The 19,762-nt window shown below is 40.8% G+C and overlaps 1 protein-coding gene across 1 annotated transcript; it reads left to right on the top strand.

The window, feature by feature from the left end:
• Positions 1-1,244: 1,244 nt before the first annotated feature.
• Tprx2 (tetrapeptide repeat homeobox 2) lies at positions 1,245-5,850 on the top strand. Its single transcript, XM_076571988.1, has 2 exons — positions 1,245-4,336; positions 4,807-5,850. Exons 1-2 carry the CDS (start codon positions 3,977-3,979, stop codon positions 5,605-5,607), a joined length of 1,161 nt encoding a protein of 386 aa, XP_076428103.1. The 5' UTR covers positions 1,245-3,976; the 3' UTR covers positions 5,608-5,850.
• Positions 5,851-19,762: the final 13,912 nt, after the last annotated feature.

Here is a 19,762-nt window from a genome sequence, read left to right as displayed (position 1 = left end):
TTGTAGCTCAGGCTAGTTTCAAACTCCATATATGTCTGAGGACATCTTTGAAATTGCTGTCTCCCTGCTGTTATCTCCTGACTTGTGGGACTACAGGAGTTGCTGGATGTTGAACACAGAGGTCCATGAAAAATAAGCAAGCACTCTGTAAAGCCAGCCTGTATAAGGGTGACAATTTTTGCGAGAGGATCAAAAAACAAAGGAGGGACTGGGGAGAGAGTTCAGAGGATAAGGGTGCTTGCTGCTCTTTCCGAGAAGGAGGGTTTGGTGCCCAGTGCCCAGGTGTTGGCTTACAATCTTTTTCAACTCAAGTTCCTTGGGTTTCTGACTCCCTCTTCTGCCCTCTATGTGCAGTTCATCAAACACACACACCAAAATAAAAATCAGGTAAACCTTAAAAGATACTATTTTAATTTTGAGATTATAATCATACCATTTTTCTTCTCTACTTCTATCCTCTAAACCTACTCATGTAACTCTTCTTTCTCTCTTTTAAAATCATATCCTCTTTCTTCTTGTTGTTATATGTGTGTATTCATAGTTATAGGAGTACTATCTGCTCAGTCTAAACAATGTCACTTTTATTTTTTCTTTTTAAAATTTATTTATTTATTTATTTATTATATATAAAGTGTTGTGTCTGCATGTATGCCTGCAGGCCAGAAGAGGGCGACAGATCTAATTAAAGATGCTTGTGAGTCATCATTTGGTTTCTGTCCAACCTGTTGATGTGGGGTCACACCAGGGAAGTCACTGCTGTCATAAATTCCTAAAATCTGAATCAAGGGCCTGGTAATTTTCCCTGGAAGTATCATAAAAACCAAGAGGAGGTTTTTTTGCAAATGGGATTTCAGCATTATAATCAAGTCCTCTCTTCTTTTTCCTTTTCTTCTGAATCAATATGCTAGCTGCTCAAAGTTCTTGTCTTTTCTGGAGGGCAGCAAGGCGACTGCTTCTCTCTTGTCTTTCTCTTATCCTTCTTTCCTTGAGTATTGGCCAAGCAGGCTCAAGCCTCAGAAAGCATCTCAAGTTTATCCTCATCCATATCAACTGGATCTGGCCGAGCTGGTTTTGTTTCTGGATTTGGACCTATCTCTCCAGGTTTAAGTTTTGTGGGTCATCTGTTGTTTCCTCTTCATTGTCCCTTTGGGCAGCGTTGTCCAGGAGGAATTCATAGTGGTCCAAGCACTGCGCTGCTGTTTTTTTTTTTTTTTTTTTTTTTTTTTTTTTTTTTTTTTTTTTTTTTTTTACAATGATTGGAGTGTCAGTCCTCCATGGGTTGGCATCAGCTTGGCCAAGTGTAAGAGTTTTTCCTCCTCTTCTCTAGACCAGTCAACATTTTTTAATACTTGAATCCAGCCATTCATATCATTCATATCATCTGGCTTTGCACTGCTTTACTGATTTCCTATGCAATAATGAGGCAATGCTAGACCACTGGTTTTTCCCATATTTCATTATTGCTGCTTTCAGAATCTCATCCTGGGTAATCCTCCACATGCCCCCTTCATTCATAATCTGAGGCATCTTGACAGCAGAGAAACCTGTAAGTGGGTTGAGAGGAGCTTCAACATGTAGCAAAGGTGATTTTTTTCCCACAGGAAGCTATTGTTCAAATTTTAAATGTTCTTATAATACAAAATCCAGAGCCAGATATTTGGGTAAATGGTGAAAGATGAGAGACAAAGGAACCAGCCACTAGAAAAAATTCTCATCACTACTCAATCCTCAGGTCTAAAGGGAGATCCTGTGTCCACAAATCCTCAGACTGGAAGCCTATGAGTCCTCAGCAAACAGCTTCAAGTTCCTGTCTCCCCAGGCCTTAATAACCTTTCTCCACCCAGCCATATCACTAACTTCTTAGTGATGGGATTAAAGGCGTGTGTGCTTCCCAAATACTAGTAGCAAAGGATTAAAGGCATATGACTCTCAAGTACTGGGATTAAAGGTGTGTGCCACCACTACTTGGCTCTGTTTCTCTCCTAGACTGACTCAGTCACATGGAATCCAGGATAAGTTTGAATTTACAGAGATCTAGATCCATCTCTGCCTCCAGAGTGCTAGGTTAAATGTGCGTGCCACCACTGCATGGCGTCTAAGTTTAATCTAGTGGTTAGATCTGTCCTCTCATCTTCAGGTTAGCTTTAATTCTATGTCTATCTATCCATTTTTTTTGCTTGAGAATGTCTTTCTGTGGAGCTCCAAGCTCTCCTAGAAAGTGTTATGTAGATCAGACGAGCCAATTCATAGGGATAAACCTGCCTCTGTCTCCTGATTCTTGGGATTAAAGGTAGATCCTATGCCAAGATAATTTAAACATATTTAATTCACTTTTCTCCTAAAAATGAAAACCAGTAATTATTTTTCTGAGTTCACCAAGATGGCTCACTATGAAAAGGCATTTGCCAAACAGAGATTCTTGAAACTTGTGCAGTGACCTCCCCAAGTGACTCCAGAACCTTTACACCACAAAAAATGTAATTTTTAAAAGTCATTTAAAGACTTCAAAGGAAATCTTCTTGGATTGGGTGTGTCACTGAGTCTTAGGGTGCTGGCAGAGGAGCAAAGATGAGTTTGGAATATTCATCTCAAGCCACCTCAGACATTCCATCTCATTTGTCCCTTGTCAGGCCTTCCTCACAAAACAGAATAATACCTTGCATTCTCTCCTCCTTTCTTTCCTGATTTTCTAAAGATTGGTGATTGAATCAGGGCCCTATACATAGTGAAAATGGAATGAGGCATATGTCTCACTGAGATAATTTTCAAATGTTCATCCCATTTTTTTCAATTGAAAAGTTCAAGCCACATATCCCCGCTTGACCCCAAAGTCCCTCTGTAGCTCAGACTGTCCTTCAACTGGCAATTCTCCTGGTGAAGCTTTACAAGTAGCTGGGATTACAGGTCTATATCCCCAGATTTTGCTCTTACAAACCCTTGATAATAGTAGTGGTTCATAATTTTTCTTCATATTTGAAAATCTAGAGACTCATGGAGAGATTTTTGTCTGTTGTTTCTTGATGGAGTTTTTCCTATTGAGACAGGATCTCATATATCCCAGGCAGGATTAGGAGGTAATATGTCATTAGTCTAGGCTAGCCTTCAACTCCCGAAGTTTCTTTCTCCATCTCCAATACAAACAGGTCTGGTGTGCCAAACTGGCATGTAGAAGCAATAAATGGCCCTAACTTCCATAATTTTTTCCAAGATCTAACAGTTATGGTAAAGGCTCACAAACAGGGCAACATTTGAGCACAGATTCATTCTGGACACCAGAACCAAGATGGCAGGACCAATATTCTCTTAGTTTCCATTTTCCATACAATGCTGTCACTCCCACCATAACTGTTTGGAAAAAATGATGAAACCTCCCAGGGTCCTGATTACCCATTCCTTTAATGCTAACCTTCAGGAGCATGATCAAAATTAATATCTATAAGTTTGAGGCAGACAATTCAACATTGTGAATGGTGGTCAGTTGGGGTAATAGAAAGACCTTGAATTAAAAAAAAACAAAAAAACAATTATGATTGAATCAGTAAGATTAGGATTCTCTGGGGTGGGGCAGATACTGAGGGGCATAAATTGGTTGTTGTGGATTAGATAGTCTTGTAGTGTGGGAGGAGCCAAAAGTTGGGTGGAGCTTTTTGAGTTTTCACCTTGGAGAAGGTATTTAAGCCCTGCTTCTTAGACTAGTGTTCAAACTCTAAGAGGGCTCTGAGTAAGTTGCAGCAACCTACTGATTTCCTGGTGAGGTGAGGCCTTCAAGGTAGGTTGGGGGTTACCTTGCTGGGTGAGAGTGGGAGCTCTTGAAGCTGGCTTGGTAGCAAGTGGAGCTAATATGGGTGTTTGGAGTTTGAAGTTCATAACAAGCCTGTAGCAGTTGATGGCAAAGAATTAGTGTAGGAGTTAGTGACTGTGGGGCTTCTCTGATCTCTGTTTAATCCCAGGTTCTCCAGTGTAGGAAGATATCACAATGGGATCAAATTCTCCTGTAATCAGCGGCTCTCAAGTCCCCCAAGAGTTCCCCTTGCTGCCTGGAGTGATTGGACGCCCCAGTGTACTTCCCAGTAACAAATCCATCAGTTCTCCAGTGACCCCAGATACCCAAGGTTCTACGAGTGCTTCAGTTCCACCAATTCAACAGGGTTTCCTGGTGTCTCAAGTCACACCAATGTCACAAGATTCACCTGGTGAACCTAGGAAGAAACGCACTTTTTTCACCCAGGAACAGAAACTTGTCCTTGAGGAACATTTTAAAAACTGCATATATGTGAGCCCGGAGCAATGCATGGCACTGGCTCAAAGGTTTGGCTTAAAGGAGCACATTATCAAGGTATGTCTCCCTCATGCCTCCCTCTCTTCTATGTTGATAGCCTGCCCCCCAGGAGCCACCCACACACCCCTATATCCTCTATTTCTGGTGGCCCTGCTTTATTGGGGCTATTTGACACAGTAACTCTTTGTAGCAGGGTAATGATGCTGTATCCCAGGGTGAATTGGAATGCCCCTTAGTCCCTTAGTGCAGACTTATGATGTGATGCAGAGGGATAATGATGCCCCAAAGTGTCTTACTGGCCTAGACATCAGGGCTCCCCTCCAAATTCCAAGCTTCTAGTAGAAGCTCCCTCATATCTCAGGACCAGCTCATCCTGTTTTCCTCCTTTTTGATTCCAGGAACCTTAGAGATCTGTGCTAGGTGCTTGGTGTAGACCAAGGTCCAGGTTTTTCATCCAGCATCTTCAGATAGGGACCCCCATAGGGCACTTGAACTCTCCTGATCTCCTCTCTCCCTTTTATCTCCAGATGTGGTTCAAGAATAGACGAGCCAAGGAGAAACAGAAGAATGCTCAAGAACTCACTGGGAATCCTGGCTGTGGACTTCCTGATAGGCCGGCCTTTTCGGAAGGATGTGCCAGTCTTGCCCCATCTATCAATGGTGATGCCCTCTGCCAGAATTCTGAGAAGTCCTTGGACCAGAAATCCAACTTGTTCACCCTTGGTCAGGTCCCTGAGGAGGTTGGCTTCAGGAAGAGTCCAGCCAGAGAGAAGAGGAAGAGACAAAAGGATCGTGAACTACCTGGGAGGAGTGGCCACCAATCAAGTGGTAGGTCTGGCCTTGGCAAAGTTTCTGTCCCTCTTCCTGGGCCTGGCAGCTCACAGCCTATGCAGGAGAGAACATTAGGTGTCAGCTCTCCTCCTCCACTCAACTCTACTACTTTCACAGAACCTCAATCTATCTCCTGCATTACTCAGACCAATCAGTGTCTCTTAAATGAAGTCCCAGCAGCAGGAGACAGACTCCCAGGTCAGTCAGCAGACTGTGCATTTTCTGCAAGCCCAACTCTAGCCCATGATGTAAACTCAATACAATCTCTGGAATCCAGGACATCTTCTAAAGCTGCTCCAGAGACAGCCAAAAAGGCAGCTGAAAGAGTAAAGGAGACTCCATCAGTGAACAGCAATCCTGAAACAAAGGATTATCAAGATTCCAGTACCATCCAGGACCAGCTGTTTCTGCAGCAATTGTGTGAATTGGATGCCTCCATAGTGCCACTGTCCCCACCTGACTACTTTGAGAACTTCTCTCTCCTTGAATTCTTTTAAGTACTGTTCATCCTGAGCATCCTGTCACTCTGGTCTTCAAATGGATCCCTGACATTCCAGACCATAGAGATCAGAGGCTGCTGCCACCACACACTGTTTTCCTTTGCCAAGACAAAATTCTAGCACTGTGTATCTGAGTCTGGCTTTTAATGATCAGGGAACCACCTGAATTTGTTACAGAATGTGTGTGATCACAATTAATGGCTGAGAATTTGGACACAAGACTAGAAGTTTTTCAGTGACAGTATTTTTTTTGTGTTTTTTTTTTTGTTCATTTTGGAGTAAACTGTGTCTAATGTCTATGCAATATGTTGTAGCGGGTAGCCATTCCAGCTTTGGTCTGGAAGTTTCAACCCCTGTTGAGGCTTTTGTAACTATCACGCCTACAAGGTTGGACCAAGGGAGGGCCCTGAAGACCTGAGAGGTGCTGTGCTCTCTTGCTGCTGGGAGCCTGGATGCTAGAGGTGGAAGGAGGAGAGTTCTCTAGAGAACACCACTGGACTATGCTGTGTCTTTCCCAGAACCCTGAACCTACCTATCCCTTCATTTGTAAGTTATGCCATTAAATAAATCTCCTTTTAACTATGTGGAGTGGCCTTAATAATTTCACCAATATCTGGTGCTCACGTGGGGCAAATTCCAAAGGCCTGGGTGGCTCCCACCTTCAGCCTCTTCCCCGGCTGGTAGGTACCTAAACCTGCCTGCAAAGTTCCATATAACCAGGGAATGCCTACACAGTTCCATTCCCGAAAAAGGGAGCAGCTAGTCCAGTCTCAGTTCCCTAGCTTAGCCCTGAGACCAGCGAAATACCGCTGTGAGTGAGGCATACCCCTGCTCCCTGAGTGCCTGCTCAGGCTCCCGCCATCTGGACTCCTACCTTCAGCTGCTGTCAGCCAAGGTCGCCAGGAGTCTCTGCTTTGGAGCTGTACCTTCGCCACCTGCTGGCTGAAAACTGATACTACACTCCCCCAAACCACAAAAGGTAAGCTAGGCAAACAAGCGTATTGTTTCAAGTAAAAGTACTTGATAATTTTACACCTTAAAATGGACTAACAAATTTTGGGTAATTCTTGTAATATGTCCAACAACATTACCTCACAAGAATTTAAAACCTTTTCACCTGTATGATGAATGACATCTTCCTGGAAATATACGACCTTCCTAAGGCATATCTGGCCTGTACCATTTTGGCATTCATTGTAATAATTCATGCAGTGTTCAAACACTGGTTTAACAACAAGAACAAAGATGAGTCATTATTGGGACTGATACAGGCTTTAAAAGATAGCAATGAAGGCTTACAGAAAAAGAAACTTTCTCTGGAACCTGCTAACCAGGATTTACAAAACAGGCTTGTACCCAAAATTGATTTTATTGATAATAAATATGAATATTTAATGGATAGAACACTAACTCTGCAGAGTGAAGTTGTGGCTACTCAGACACTATAAGAGGAAGAAAGATTATCATTAATTGAAAAGATAAGGTCCATGGAATCATGTGTTTCAGAAGAACATAAAAACTTCCATGATTCCATGAGAAATCTGGAATCCCTTGCAAGAGAGGAGGTTTACTCCCTAGAACAGATCCTAGGTGTTCTTTTGCAAGTCCTGGGGGAAACTCTCAATAAACATGACAAGGGACCTAATTAGCAGAAGGGCAAGACCATACAGGTTGTAACATCTCTAAATGGCTCTCTTGCAATGGCTTATCCATGAGAAGCCAGCAGATGACACACACCCCGAGCCATATAAGACATATACATTACAACCAATTTCAACAAGGGACTTCAAAAATATAAAAGAAGTGGTAGTTACGTATGGGATACACTCCACATATGTAAAACAGATGTTAAATTCATGGTCTACCTCATGTAGAATCATCCCAGATGACTGGCATCAGTTAATTTCAGCTGATCTAGAATATAGGCAGCAGTAACAGTGGAAAAGCTGGTTGAGAGAAGAGGCAAAAAATTTAGAACAACAAGGTAAAATCAGAGGTTTTGTGATCTCCCAAGATCAAATATTTGTGAGGGATATTTCGCTGACAGGAATGTACAAGCTACTTCTGATGAGCATACAATATCCCTATGCCATACAGCAGCTCTAAATGCTTGGAAAAAATTCCAGAACCTGGAAAACCAACTGAGAGATACACAAAGATATTTCAGGGACCACACAAACCCTTCACTGATTTTTTACAAAGGCTGAACACAGCTATAACAAGAGCTGTGTCAGGTAAAGAATTAAGAAAAGTATTAACTGAGTCCTTGGCATTTGACAATGCTAATGCAGAATGCAGAAGAATACTTACACCATTAAAGATTAGATCAGCTCCTTCGGAAGAATGGATTCAATATACTAATGGTGTTGAGTTTCTTAACTACAGTAATGAGGCTTGGATAGGAGAGACAAATCCCAGAGGTGAAAGAAGGCCCCTTAGTACCAAATGTTTTAAATGTGGTAAACCAGGTCATATAAGTAAAAACTATACATGGGGCACTCCTAGAAGTAATACTTCTTCTAGAAATAGCCTAAACAGGAGACCCCAACCAACTCCTGGATTATGTAGAAGATGTGGCAAAGGCTGACATTGGACCAGTGAGTGCAGATCAAAAATAGATATGCAAGGCAACCCTTTACTGGTGGGAAACACCTCAGGGGGCCTCTTGCAGGCCCCCAAATCAAACATAGTAGGAACATTCCCAGCCACTGTGGAAGAAATTCCTCTCCAGGACAACTAAATAAACCAATGCCTAATGTAAAAACCGATACTGCAATGGATGATAAAACAGCTCTGATATATGGATCACAGTTTACAAAGAACACTATAAAACAAATATTTTGGCAGACTTCCATAAATGAACAAAGACCAAATCTTAGAGTTCAATTAATGTCCTGGTTCTGGAGGGCCTGGTAGGCACAGGTGCAGATGTAAGTATAATTACACCAAAATCATGGCATCCAAATTGGCCTCTTCAAGAGGTAGATGTTCAACTTTTAGGGATTGGCACCCTATCTCAGATAAAACAGAGTTTGAGATGGGTTGAATGAATGGGGCCAGAAGGACAGAGAGGAAGGCTGAAGCTATATGTAGCAAATGTAGCAGTAAATCTTTGGGCCTGAGATCTGTTACAACAGTGGAATACCCAGATTAAAATTCTTACACTTTCAGAAAAGGAATACAGATGAATGCATGTTTCTAGGAATAATATCATAACATGCTTTAAAAACCAGTCACCAACCATTCAGGCTGTACAAAAACAGAGCACCACTGCTGATGAACTCTCAGAAGTACCAACTGCCTTACCTTTAAAATGGCTAACTAATAAACCTGGGTTGGACAATGGCCTTTGACAAAAGAGAAGTTACAAGCTTTAGAACAGCTGGTTCAAGAGCAGTTAAATGCTCAACACATTGAAGAATCTACCAGTCCTTGGAGTTCTCCTGTATTTGTTATTAAAAAAAATCTGGTAATTGGAGAATGCTGACAGATCTGAGAGCTATTAATAAAGTAATTCAGCCAATGGGCTCCCTACAGGCTGGGATGCCCTTGCCCTCTCTGCTACCCAAAGAATGGCCTACATAGTTATTGACTTAAAAGACTGTTTCTTTACCATACCCTTACAAGAAAATGATAGAGAAAATTTGCCTTCACAGTACCTAATTATAACAATTCTTAGCCAGTCAAGAAATATCAATTCCTCCCACAGGGAATGTTAAACAGCTCTACCTTGTGCCAATACTTTGTGCAAAAACCATTGGAAATAATTCGTGTAAAGTTTCCACAATCCATAATTTATCACTATATGGATGATATCCTATTTGCTGATCTAAAGTTAGACACATTAGAAAGCATGTTTGAAGAAGTAAAAAAAGTTTTGCCTCTCTGGGGACTGCAAATTGCTCCTGAAAAATAGAGAGGAGATTTTATTAATTACTTAGGATATACCATAGAGCTACAAAAAATTAGACCCCAAAAGGTACAACTAAGGAGAGATCGATTGAAGACTCTTAATGATTTTCAAAAGTCATTAGGAAGCATTTCCAACTTTCTGGGTATCATGGCAATACCCAAAGATGGACTACAAAATTTGACTAATACTCTAGAAGGGGACAAAGAATTAAACAGTCCAAGAGAATTATCAGCTGAGGCTGAGAAGGAATTGGCTCTAGTAGAAAAGACAATTCAAGAAGCACATGTGGATCGTGTGGATCCAGAACTTAAATGCATTCTTGTCATATTCCCCTCCAGACATTCCCCAACCGGTATATTGATGCAGAGGGAAGATATTATATTGGAATGGATATTTCTACCACATAAACCAAATAAGAAATTAAAGACGTATATAGAAAAGATCTCTGATTTGATTCAAAAAGGTAAATTAAGGCTTCACCAGTTGACAGGAATGGACCCAGCAGAAATTGTAGTACCTTTAAATAATGAGGAAATTTCATCACTATGGAAAGATAATGAATACTGGCAGAGAGCCTGCAGTAACTTTTTGGGAGAGATTAACAACCACTATCCCTAAATCAAGAGAATAGAATTCATAAAGAAGACTGAATGGGTCCTTCCTCACATTGTACAACAAAAGACAATTTCTGGAGTCCTCACATGTTATGCTGATGCAAATAAATCAGGGAAAGTTGGATATAAATCAGGAGACTTAAGTAAAGTGGTACATAGTCCATACAGCTCTGTACAAAAGGCAGAACTGTATGTCATTCTTATGGTACTGATGGACTTCACAGAACCCCTCAATATAGTCACTGACTCTCAATATGCAGAGAGAGTTGTTTTACATATGGAAACTGCTAAATTGATTCCTGTTAATATGGAATTAACTTCATTATTCATACAATTGCAGGTAGTCATCAGAAAAAGGGAACATCATATATATATATATATATATATATATATATATATATATATATATATATATACACACACACACACACACATATATATATCACATATCAGATCCCATACAGGTCTGCCAGGACCTCTAGCACAAGGTAATGATGAGATTGATCAGTTACTAATAGGTAATGTGCTAGGAGCCTCAGAATTTCGTAAGAAATAACACCTAAATAGCAAAGGTTTGAAGAAGGATTTCTCCATCACTTGGCAACAAGCTAAGGATATTGTAAAAAAAAATGTCCTACTTGTTCCATCTATAACCAAACTCCATTACCTGCAGGGAGCAATCCAAAAGATATTCAAAGAAATGAAATTTGGCAGATGGATGTGTTTCATTTTGCAGAATTTGGAAGATGAAAGTATGGACATCATACCATTGACACCTATTCAGGATTTCAATGAGCAACTCCTATGAGTTCTGAAAAGGCTGATTCTGTGATTACATGCCTATTGAAAGTTATGGCCATCATGGGAATACCTGTACAAATTAAGACAGACAATGCCCAGCATATGTCTCCAATAAAATGAGACAATTCTTTGCTTATTACAATATAAAGCATGTTACAGGTATACCACACAATCCCACAGGCCAAGCAGTCATAGAAAGATCCAATTGAACATTAAAGAATATGCTAAATAAACAGCAACAGGTAACAATGACTCGTAGAAATAGATTGCAAAGTGCTTTATTACCTTGAATTTTCTCAATGCTGATGAGAAAGGAACAATGGCTGCGGAGAGACATTGGACTACAGACAAAACTCCTGAGCTAAACCAACTGGTTTATTTCAAGGATGTGCTGACCTCAGAATGGAAACCTGGGTATGTTCTACATTGGGGAAGGTGTTTTGCCTTTGTTTCTGCAGGAAAGAAAAGCTATGGGTACCAACAAAATTAATAAAAATTTTATTTTAACAGGAAAAACCCCTTGATGAGGAGAAGTAAAAGATCATCCACCAATGTGACATCTCTACAAGTTGTAAGAAAAATTTAATAATCAAAGGTTGGGGTAGGGTTCTGTTTTTGTCTTTCCAGGATAATGGAAATAGCCATCTTCCAGAAATCATAAGGCCTTGGATATCCACATATTTACAGCAGAAAGAAAGAATCTATCGGTACCAATCTACACAGGGTAAAATCTCACTGTCTAACATCTATATCTCTATCAGTCTAGAAAAGTTGTGGTTCCATTTCAATTATAAGCCAAGCTGGCTTTGGAGATGGAATTGGTTTACTCCTTCTCTAAACCCAAGCATATTGCTAAAAGAAAAGGTTGATTCTTCAGTCCCATTACAGAAGAGCCCTCTGATGTGGGACAGAAGGAAACCAATAAAAAGGGACCATTGTCTTCAAGATTCTAATTCTCTCCATGCTTACTCTTGATTTCCCAGAATCCTTTCTTACATGTTATGTCCTCTTTAAATCCAAACTTTCCATTTTGATAACAAATACGTTTTTCCAATAGCAATCTCTGAAAGTCTCCAGAAGATGGGGCCCCAACAACAACTCTACTCAATCCAGAATTATGCCATGGTAATCATCATCATACTACACTTCTTGCCAGAATTTCAGACAATCTTACCCATTATTCTAAGACTTGCTGCAGAACCTACAGTTATTCTATCTGAGATTTAACTATCTGAGCTTTCTCACAGTTACCAACAGAGATACCATCACCCCTAAGTAGCAGGAAGCAATTCTAAGAAAATGACGCCTCTTCTCCCTAAGGTTTCATATTTCTCAGGGTTATGAATGATGGTTATAGTGTTGGGGGTGGAAGAAATATTAGACTCAGTATTCTCCTAAAAAAAAGGGAAAAGAAGAAATGGAATGGATAGGTATAAGATATTATGGTAGACTATTGTATATACTAGTAAACAAATTTAGTAAAATAGCAGCCTTAGATAATTTGCATTGTAATTTGCACTGTTATGGATCCTTATATGTTGATACAAATGTAAACTATTTTATATTCCTGTTTAAGGTAATTTGTATATTGATACAAATACAGAACTATATTTGGTATAATGTACATACATATATTTCTACTCTTATTTGAACTATTTGTATATTGATGCAAATGTAAATTTATATATGTCATACTTTATGTATGTTCTACTTCTGTATATTGATATATATTTAAGACTATTGTCATATTGCACTATACATTTCTACCTCTGTTATAAATATCTTGTGTATTGTCACAATTTTGAAGTCACCATCCTTTACCATACATTTGCTTATAGACTGTTTACCTTGTTTACATGAAGCCTTAGTCCTTAGGTTATCTCAGTAGATAAGACTTATAGATTTATAGTCACCTATGTTTGTCATGTTTATAGTTACGTTAGTTAGGTTATCCATATTTACAGATACATAGGTCAGATGGACAGGTAATCTTCAAACACTTCATAGACCTAGAGAATATGGCATTTAAATAACTTAGAATTCTGTTGATGTGAGACACAATTGCTCCTGGCAGCACCAATTTGATCCCGAGAGAATGTTGGGCTTCTAAGACATTTCCATTTGGAAGTTTTTCTTCTTGGCACAAAATGGCCTACTGGGCAAAGAACTGCCCTTTCCTAAACTGCTGACAGTTCTAATGCAATGCTGTCCTTTCTGGACAAACAGGACACAAGGAAAGTGACCACTGTATTCTGCCAAGACAGGGTAAGATGGTCTTTCAGAATTCCTGCTTCTGAAAATGGTCTGTCAAATACTCTAGGCCTGTAGCCAATTTGAACGCACAACAATGCTGAGAAACATTAGGTGACTGTCCAGGTTGTCAGCTTTCTCGGTCTACTCTTGCAAGATTCCCAAATGTTGCTTGCATCCATCTACCATATCTCAGGTACCATTATATTCCTTCTCAGGACTTTGATGGGACTGAAGACTAGCAGTTATAGTTACAAGTTAATATGTATAATATCTTAGATAGAACATATTAAGTATTTGATACAGGTTCTTTAGGATAGGACACCCTTTGGAATGATCTTTGTAACATACCATTTACCTACGCTCTAGACTTCTCTGGATTTTAGTATGTGTTTCTTGCTTGATATTGTTCACATTGATTGTAGTTCCATCTTATCTAGGTCATTATCCCTCATTACTCCTGGACAATATTTGATAACCATTCCTTTGTATATAGTCTTGTATTAAGTTAGAACCTTCTTATTTAGACAAAAGGGGGAGATGCAGTGGGTAGCCATTCCAGCTTTGGTCTGGAAGTTCCAACCCCCATTGAGGCTTTGGTAACTATCATGCCTACAAGGTGGGGCCAAGGGAGAACACTGAAGACCCGAGGTTGAGACGTGCCACACTCCCTTGCTGCTGGGAGCCTGGAAACTAGAGGTGGAAGGAGGAGAGTTCTCCAGAGAACACTGCCGGACTACGCTGCGACTTTCCCAGAACCCTCAACCTACCTATCCCTTCATTTGTAAGTTGTGCCATTAAATAAATCTCCTTTTAACTACGTGGAATGGCCTTAATAATTTAACCAATAGTATGTAACAGTTGTGCAGATATTATGTGAGAGTTTTTCTTGATGTAGATCACTTTGGACTATATATTCTGGCTCTCCTCTTCTCTGTCTCTTGAGTTATGATATTCCAGGTGTAGGTTAATATATCTGGTCTATGAACTTCTCTCCTAATTAGTGAATTGTATTAATCCACTTTGTTATCCATTTCTTATCTTTCAATCAATAAAATGATTTTAATCAAATTCCACATGTATTTTCTTACTAATTTATAATGGGCTACAACATTGAGAAAATTAAAATCCCGGGTGTGTTAGATGGCTAAGAAGAAAAGAGCATGTACTTTGGACCCACTTTAGTTCCCAGCATCCATGATCTGTGGGCTCACACTTCTACTGCAGGGGTCTGACCCCCTCTTCTGCACCTTGTGGGCACCTACAGTGCCATGTGTATATACTGCATTCATCCATAGAATTAAAACAGTAGAATACTGAGAATGACCTTGGCTATTTCAAAGGGTTCATTAACCTGATCAGGTTGAACTGAACATTTAATCCCAGCAGAAAAGATGCAGAGTTAGGAGGATTTATGTGGATTTGAATGTAGCCTAGTCTATATAGTGATTGCAGGGCAGCCCGAACTATGTAGATAGCCCCCAGTCTCAATAAAACAGAAGAAAGAATAAACTCCTGCATAGATTTTTAAAGTTGGAGTGTGAGACCTTGTTCTTGTCTCCAACAGCATGTCTTCAATCATTGATCAGAGACAGAGGTCACCAGAGTGTGGAGAGAGTACTTAAGAATCATAATTCTGTTCATTGTATATAGGAGAGATACTGATTTTTTTGAGTTGATATTGTATCCTGCTATGTTGCTGAAGGTGTTTATAAGCTTTATCAGTTCCTGGGTGGAATTTTTGGGGTCACTCATGTATGCTATCATGTCATCTGCAAATAGGGAAAGCTTGACTTCTTCCTTTCCAATTTTTATCCCCTTAATCTCCTTATGTTGTCTTATTGCTCTGGCTAGAACTTCAAGTACTATATTGAATAAGTATGGGGAGAGTGGACAGCCTTGCCTCATTCCTGATTTCAGTGGAATTGCTTTGAGTTTCTCTCCATTTAATTTGATGTTGGCTGTTGGCTTGCTGTAAATTGCCTTTATTATGTTTAGGTATGTTACCTGTATTCCTGATCACTCCAAGACTTTTATCATGAAGGGGTGTTGGATTTTGTCAAATGCCTTTTCTGCATCTAGTGAGATGATCATGTGGTTTTTTTCTTTGAGTTTGTTTATATGGTGTATTACGTTGACGGACTTTCATATGTTGAACCACCCTTGCATGCATGGGATGAAGCCTACTTGATCATGTTGGATAATTGTTCTGATGTGTTCTTGGAGTCTGTTTGCCAGTATTTTATTGAGTATTTTTGCATCAATGTTCATGAGGGAGATCAGTCTGCAGTTCTCTTTCTATATGACAAGAACTTCAAGTCCCTTAAAAAAAGAAATTGAAGAAGATGTCAGAAAATGGAAAGATCTCCCATGCTCATGGATAGGCAGGACCAACATAGTAAAAATGGCAATGTTACCAAAAGCAATCTACAGATTCAATGCAATCCCCATCAAAATAACAACACAATTCTTCACAGACCTGGAAAGAATAATACTCAACTTCATATGGAAAAACAAAAAACCCAGGATAGCCAAAAGAATCCTGTACAATAAAACAACCTCTTGAGGCATCACAATCCCTGACTTCAAGCTCTACTATAGAGCTACAGTAATAAAAACAGCTTGGTATTTGCATAGAAACCGACATGTAGCGGTAACGCCCGCATTACCGATTCACCATGTCCAAGCGAAGGGCTGCGGATTATAAATAGAGACAAGAGACAGCGAGTCATTCGCCACGGCTGAATGCCGAATGCTGTTTATTGAAAGTGGGAAGAAACCTTAAATACAGGCTTACAAGACAAATGGAGGAACCCCTGGAGGGCAGAAGTTCGCTACCAATGGTCTACATTCCAGACCCAATGTTCTACATTCTTTCATCTAAGTTGTTAACGCCCAAAATGCAGGATACACAAACAAGGAACTTCCCTTAAGCATTCAGAAGGGTGGATACTGGCAGGGAATCTGAATAGGGAGGACATCTGATCAAGGTCAGCAAGCAAGGTCGCAGCCACTCACAGTCGGGTGCCAGGGCCCATGGCGCCCACAGGTCCCCGCTTTTTATTAAATGAGCTTCTGACTTAGGTTGCGTGGGACGTTAGCAGACCACCTTACCCGTCATAGAGACACCTGCCCAGGCCACACAAGTGCTCTGTCTTAGGTTGATGGCTGCCCCCCCAAGCATTACCCGTCTCTGAATACTCATTATCATACAGACTCAACCACGTGAGCTGTAGAGTGACTGCTGCCAAAGATCTCAAAGTGGCACTGGGCTTGCAATCTGTGCGACACAGAAAAGATCAGCAGAATTCCTAACCCACCCATAGCCAGGAGGCTAAAGGCAATTGAACCATTCCCTTCTTAAACGAGCCTTACTGTAAATTGGAGTCCTTGTAAGGTGGTATCCCATAAGCAAATGGAACTTGAGTTTTAATAATTTTTTTTACAACTTTTAAAGCCAATTTTAATGTATAATAGTGGAATTAAATTTATCATGCCCAATAAGAAGAAAGATTAACTAACTGTGGTAGCCACTTTTGCTGTCAGGGTCTGCATTGTGCTAGCTGTAGTAACCAATTATGAAATAGCAATCCCAGAAACAATAGCAGCAGTGGCTACCACTGCTATAACAGCAACAATGGCAACAGCGATGTCAGAGTCTCTTTTGGAGCATGTGAGCATCATCTGTGTCTAGCTGCCACTGTCCACTTGCATGGACACGGCTCCAGGAACACGAACCACCAAGGCCCATTTTTCTTGATCCCAGCACTACTTAGGCTGGCAGGTCTGCAAGAGAACAACTGAGAAACATAAAGAAAACAGAAAACAAAAACAAAAACAGAACTAATGGTCTCAATAATGTGTGGTGGTGTTCTAATTGTACTGGAATGTGATTTTGATTGTATGTTAATAAATAAAGTTGCCCGGGGGTCAGAGCTATTAGAGCCATAGACAGAGTGTGGCGGTGGTGGCACACCCCTTTAATCCCATAGATCTCTATGTGTTCAGGGATACAGCCAGCATTGGAGACATATGCCTTTAAGATCTAGGGGGCTGTACATTCAGACGGTGACGAGGCAGTCACGTGTTTGGGTTTACAAACAATGAGAAGGCAGAATGACTGGAAAATCGATTTACAGACAGGAAGTAGCTCTCTTTCGGGAAGCTGGGACACCACAGGCGGAAGGGTGAGATTTTAGCTCTGAGCTCTGACCTCTCGGCTTTCTCTTTTACATTGTTTCTGTGTTTCTTATTTAATAAGACGGTTGGTTACATCTACAATAATGGCTACATTCAGGCTCACAAATTTTAAGGTATCTTCAAAAATGACCCATCCAGCAGGCCAGGTTATTTGAGGGTCTCGAGGAGGGACCACCTGTGAATCAATGGGGGGCGAGAGGGAAAGGAGACCAAGCGCGTGAAGAAAGACAAAGCAGTCTGAGTTGCGTCAAGGCCTCGTTTATTGACTGGGTGTTAGAGCTTATAAACAGGGCTTCAGGTAGGGAGGGGGAGCAGGAGTGAGGAGAGGACAAAGAAAATTCCTAAGGAGGGTCAGCAGGAGGTCGCTTTGGTCCCAGGCCCCTGCAGCTAGCTGATTTAAAGAGGTTTATTTAATCCTACATTCCTAGGTTAGACTAAAAGCCTCCTATTTACATGAGGCTTGATAAATCGTGGCAGGTAACACAAGGTTCAAGACACCGCTGTCCAGAGTCGGTCTCCAACAGTTCCCCCTCTTTTCTCAAAAATGGACCAAGTCCATGTGATCGGGGTTGCGGAGGTCCGAGAGAGCCTCTGTCTTAGGCTATACAGGGGGACTCCCACGCATGGCAGGTGCCATGTTGAGCCGGTCTCAACGACCTCTGTACGCTGTTGTCTCCTGCGTGGGCCCTGTACTATTCCTGTCATTGAGTACTCTCTAGCAAGACCGTGGGGATGTTAGGGCTTTAGGACACTGAATCTGAGTCCTTGATGGGGCTCCTGGCCGGCCTCCTCGGAATCTACTCTGTGATAATGACGTGTCGTGGTAAGGCCGAATCAATCTGATTTTTGATAAACCGAGTCAACTGCTGAAAGGCCCAGGGACCAAAGGTAATGAGAAGGAGAAGGAAAATAATCAGGGGTCCAGGAGGGTGGGGATCAGGGTAAAAAGCCAAGGGGATTCTTTAAAGCTTTTGTATAGAAGAGCAAACCCTGCTCCTAAGAGCAAGAGCCGCATCTTACTGAAGCCCCATAAAGGCTAACAAAGGAAAAACCCACAAGATTACAATTCCCATACAATTTCATTTCACAAGATCATGGTCTGGGTACAGAGTGATCACAGACGGGTAATTTGCATCAACAGGTACATTTTTCCTGAAACCTCAAGGGAGGGGTATCAAGGCGGGAGTGGAGTTTATACAAAGGTCACAGTGGTCCTTCCTGGAACACCTGCAACTATCCCAGTCACAGTTGAGCACATCTCTTAGCAGAAATCTCTTTACATTGTTATATGGTTGCAGGGGAGATTGAACAATGGCTAAGTCAGGTTGCCCTTGGAACTAGATTTTTAGTTTCTCATTTCCTGGTGTTTGAAGTTTTCTCTTTTCCTGAGGCTTGGGGGTGTAAGCCTGAAGGGCTAGAGTCTTTCATTCCCCCATTTTCTTTTTGGCAAATTTTAATCTTAAAATTATGGTATTACATTTAGTAACTCATGGTCTATTTTAGTAACTCATGGCCTGTAATGTCCATGCATAGTCTATGTATAATTAGCCATCTTGTTTCTATGCCAGGGAGTTTTCTTTTGACTCAGCATTTCAGCCTTTTTTGATCAAGGAAAATGGGACGATGTATTCTCTTCTGGAACTGCTTCAAGCTGGCATTGGGGTGTCGTTATCAGGGCCCCTCCCCCAAAAGGCTGAAAATCTGGTCAAAGACTGGGCAGGGGGCATTCGTCAGTAGCATGTAGCTGCCTGACACCATAGTGACAGAGAAGAATCATGTTAGCTGGGCTGGTCCATGTTAGCCTTTAGCACGTCGGAGTCCACAGTCATCTGGAGTGGTGGAGTCAGCAACTGAAACTTGGAGGTGTCTGACAGCCAAGTAGAAATCTGTTGAGACAGATTTAAACTAGGAACAGAGGTTAAAATTTGTGAACTTATTTGGAACCCTTAGGTTTATACCCTTAGTAATAGGAAAAGCACTAATCCCAAGACCATGAGAGAGGAAAAATACCATCTTTAGGAATACTTATCTGGGTTCTTTTGACCTCTGTGGAGTGGGTCTATGTTTTTATGACTCTTTTGATCCTTTGAGGCCTTTTTGCAGAATGACATAAAAGTTTTAGATACATTAATATTACCAATCTGTACTGAAATCCATATTGTAGACAAAGCAGATAATGGGTATCTGTAAAACAGCAGAAGTAGACTTATACCTTTGAGTCCCAACAAGAACTACAGATTTGGGCATTTTTTTTTTGTCCAGAAAGCCAGGTGTAAGTTGGACAGAGATTTTAAGCCTGGTGAAAAGCACTTTTAGGTTTACATTTAGACATATCTAGATGACATCTAAAACAAATCCAAAATGTTGAGCTTGT

Source organism: Peromyscus maniculatus, chromosome 1, assembly GCF_049852395.1.
Source record: "Peromyscus maniculatus bairdii isolate BWxNUB_F1_BW_parent chromosome 1, HU_Pman_BW_mat_3.1, whole genome shotgun sequence".
Classification (NCBI taxonomy): Eukaryota; Metazoa; Chordata; class Mammalia; order Rodentia; family Cricetidae; genus Peromyscus; species Peromyscus maniculatus.
This window is presented reverse-complemented; position numbering and strand designations above follow the sequence as displayed.